Source organism: Leopardus geoffroyi, chromosome D3 (assembly GCF_018350155.1).
Source record: "Leopardus geoffroyi isolate Oge1 chromosome D3, O.geoffroyi_Oge1_pat1.0, whole genome shotgun sequence".
NCBI lineage: Eukaryota > Metazoa > Chordata > Mammalia > Carnivora > Felidae > Leopardus > Leopardus geoffroyi.
The window spans coordinates 25,294,795-25,297,758 of NC_059339.1; the positions used below are offsets into that span (position 1 = coordinate 25,294,795).

Sequence of the window (2,964 nt, forward strand, 5' to 3'; positions counted from 1 at the left end):
CATTTTGGGCCATGAGGAAAAGGTTGTATACCGAAAGTGGACTGCCTCCCCCCGGACTTCTGTTATGGCAGTGAGAAAGAACCATCAATCTTGTTGAAGCCACTGTTATTTGACTTCTTTCTCCGTCAATCTTCATCCTGACGGATAAAATAAGGAACAGGTAATTTCTCTGATCTGGTTTCCCTTCTAGAATAAGGGAAACTGAGCTGCTCCGAGTTGGCAGAAACAGGGGGGCGTCTACTTCCCTGTCAACAACAATGATACTACTGTGATAATAATAACAGCAATAACAGCAGTATTCTTTATTGAGCGCTGACCGTGACCCAAAGCCGTCCAGCTTGCAAGAGGCAGGGCCCCGACCCAGACCCACATGGTGTCAGGCTCATGCCAAGACTTTCAGGTTTTTCTCCTTGGCATTCCAGGCCCTTCAAATGCTGCAGGGTGTCTCCCCCCTCTGCTGCCTGTTGGAATGTCGCCTCGTGCCACAGCCACCTCTTCCAGGAGGTGCAGGAATGCTCTCCTTGAGTCACGCTACCCACAGCCTCCTTTGTCTGGCTCCCCGTGGGTCTGAGATGTTGGCTTCTCTGCCCAGCCGGGCCTCGGTCCCCCGCCTTCTGGTTTAGCGCTGAGCCCTCTTGTTCACGTCTGCTTCTGGCCCGGAGCCTGGCACATGGTGTGTGCCCAGGGGAGGTCCGATAATGAATCGAGGATCCCACACCCAGCCGGTGGGGAACAAGGCGTGACGCACCGTGGATCCCTTGTCCACAGCTCTGACCACATGTTTTCAAGCGTCTGGATCAATGAGCGTCTGCGGTTCTCAGAGAGAAGGGCCGAGGGCTGGAGAAGATGGGAAGGGACACAGGGAGCTGGGGAGTGGGGGGTGCAGGTGCCAGACACAGGGCAAGCCCCGGGCTTCTGCGGCACCCCCTCCCCTCAGCAGAGAAGCCCCCGGCAGATAGAGAGCAAGGCAAGCAACAGATTCCCCGCACCGTCTCCCTGGCAGACGGGAAAAGCCACCCCCCTGGCCGGAGATGGGGACGTGGTGGCGGGTGGGGGGTGGGCAAGAGGGTTCTCCCCATACAGACTGAGGTGGCATCTGTGTGGATTTCTGAGAGACCTGTGTCCGTTTGGTGCCCGTAGGACATGGAGGTCAAGGCTCTGAACTTGGCGCAATCTTGGCCCATGACCTTGGGCACCTGGCCTCTCTGTGAGCCTCGGCTTCCTCATCGGCCAGACAATGCGGTGCCTCCTCCGGCAAAGAGAGTGAGCCACCATATGCACAGGCCGGCCCTTCTCAGGCTCCCCTGCACGCACCCCCCCGCACACCCACTGCAGGGGACTGTGTTAAAGGCTCTGACACAGGGGGTCTAGGGAGGCGCCTGAGATTCTGCGTTTCTAACAGGCTCCCCGGGCTCACTGATGTCGTGGGTCCGTGGGCTTCACCTTGAGTAGCCAGGCGGCTGAGACACAGGGGGGTTTGCAAACCACAGCTCGCGGGCCGAATCCCACCCACGGCCCACGTCTGTCCGTAAAGTTCCTTGGAGCACAGCCACACGTTTATTTACGTGTTGTCCAGGGCTGCGACGGAGACCTGATGGCCACCAGAGCTGCAAACAGGTCCTCTCTGGCCCCTTACGGCGGGACTTTGCCGACCCCAAATGTGATGCTGAAAGAGTGAAGAGAGGGAATGGATGGAAGGCCTCTGAGCCCAGAAGAAGTGGCGGGTCCACCGTACGGATTGTTCTGGCAGCTGAGCTGGCTGGAGCGGGCGTCTCATCCTCACCCAGGAAGGTCCCGGCTAAAACTGAGCGAGGGGGATGATGTCCGGGCCGGGCACAAAACCTCAGGAAGAGGAGGAAGCGAACAGACAAAGTCACAGGGGAAAATCCTTCACGGCCAGCCCCGGGGAGGGGAGGGGAGGGGAGGGGAGGGGAGGAGAGGGGAGGGTACCCCCCCCCCAGCGCACCCCGCCTCCCTCCCTGCACTTGCCCTTGCGGGCTGGGCTCCAGGAAGCTCATCAGAGGGGGGATGTCAGGTTGCATCCAATTTCCCCGGCCTCCTCATCGAAATGAGAAATCTGAGGCCCGGGCAGCTATGGAGAGCTGATAACACTCTCAGGTGAACTCGGTCACTTATCACCACCGGGGTCACCTCTGTCTCGAAAGACTTGTTTTCCTTAAAAAAAAAAAAAAAATTGCCTGGGACATGTGATGGGGTTGGCCATGATAGGAAAGAGAGGGAGAGAGAGAGAGAGCAAGGAAAGACGCCGAGGAACACTTTATTTTTCCAGACTTGGGGGGGGGCGGGGGAGCTCTGCACCCCCCTCCCCGCCCTGCAAGGGAGGATGTAGCTGCTCACGTTCGAGCCAGACTGCCAAGATCCAGCGGGGAGGAGGGAAAAATGTGGAATGATTTAGATCGGGGTGTCTCTGCAAAGGGATCCCAGCCCAGGACTCCGCCCAGATTTGTTTGGCCAACAAAGCCCGTGTTTGTGCAGGAAGGAACAGTCAGGGTGGGGAGGCGGCAGGGGTGGGGGGCGTCTGCCCGGTCCTGTCCCCCTGTCGGCCTTGGCCCCGTCCCCTCCGGCCCGGCCTCTGAGTCACCGGCCTCCCTCCAGTGTCCCTCTCGGCTTCGGGGTCTCTGTTGCCTTTTTTGCTACCCCCGCGTCTCTTTGTGCACCTTCCCTTGTCCGTCTCTCTCTGCCTCGGTCCCTCTCTGCCCTCCTGTCTCTGTTCCTGTCCTTTGTTGCCAGTGCCATGTGTCCCCCCCCCACCTCTGTCCTCCCCCAGACCATTCCTTCTCTCTCATCTTCTTCTCTCCCTGTGGGTCTCCGCCCGTCACCCCACCCCTACGTGTGCTCTCTCCTCGGTGCTCTGGGCCCCAGCTTGTGCCCTGCCGGGTCTGACGAGTGCCATAGAGTGTCCCAGCGGCCCACATCCAGGATGCCCCCCTCCTCCCATCCCAG

At 59.5% G+C, this 2,964-nt stretch overlaps 1 protein-coding gene across 2 annotated transcripts; it reads right to left on the reverse strand.

Annotated features, from left to right (window-relative positions):
- Positions 1-287: 287 nt before the first annotated feature.
- LOC123587988 lies at positions 288-2,184 on the reverse strand. 2 transcript variants are annotated; one of them, XR_006707644.1, is made up of 2 exons: positions 1,566-2,184; positions 288-1,249 (listed from the first exon to the last, which is right to left on the reverse strand). XR_006707644.1 is itself a non-coding variant. In XM_045458149.1 (2 exons), exons 1-2 carry the CDS (start codon positions 2,040-2,042, stop codon positions 934-936), a joined length of 915 nt encoding a protein of 304 aa, XP_045314105.1. In that variant the 5' UTR covers positions 2,043-2,184; the 3' UTR covers positions 288-933. The 2 variants fall into 2 exon arrangements, 1 of the variants encoding a protein (XP_045314105.1); XM_045458149.1 differs by having other exon boundaries at positions 1,444-2,184.
- Between the last annotated feature and the right edge of the window lie 780 nt (positions 2,185-2,964).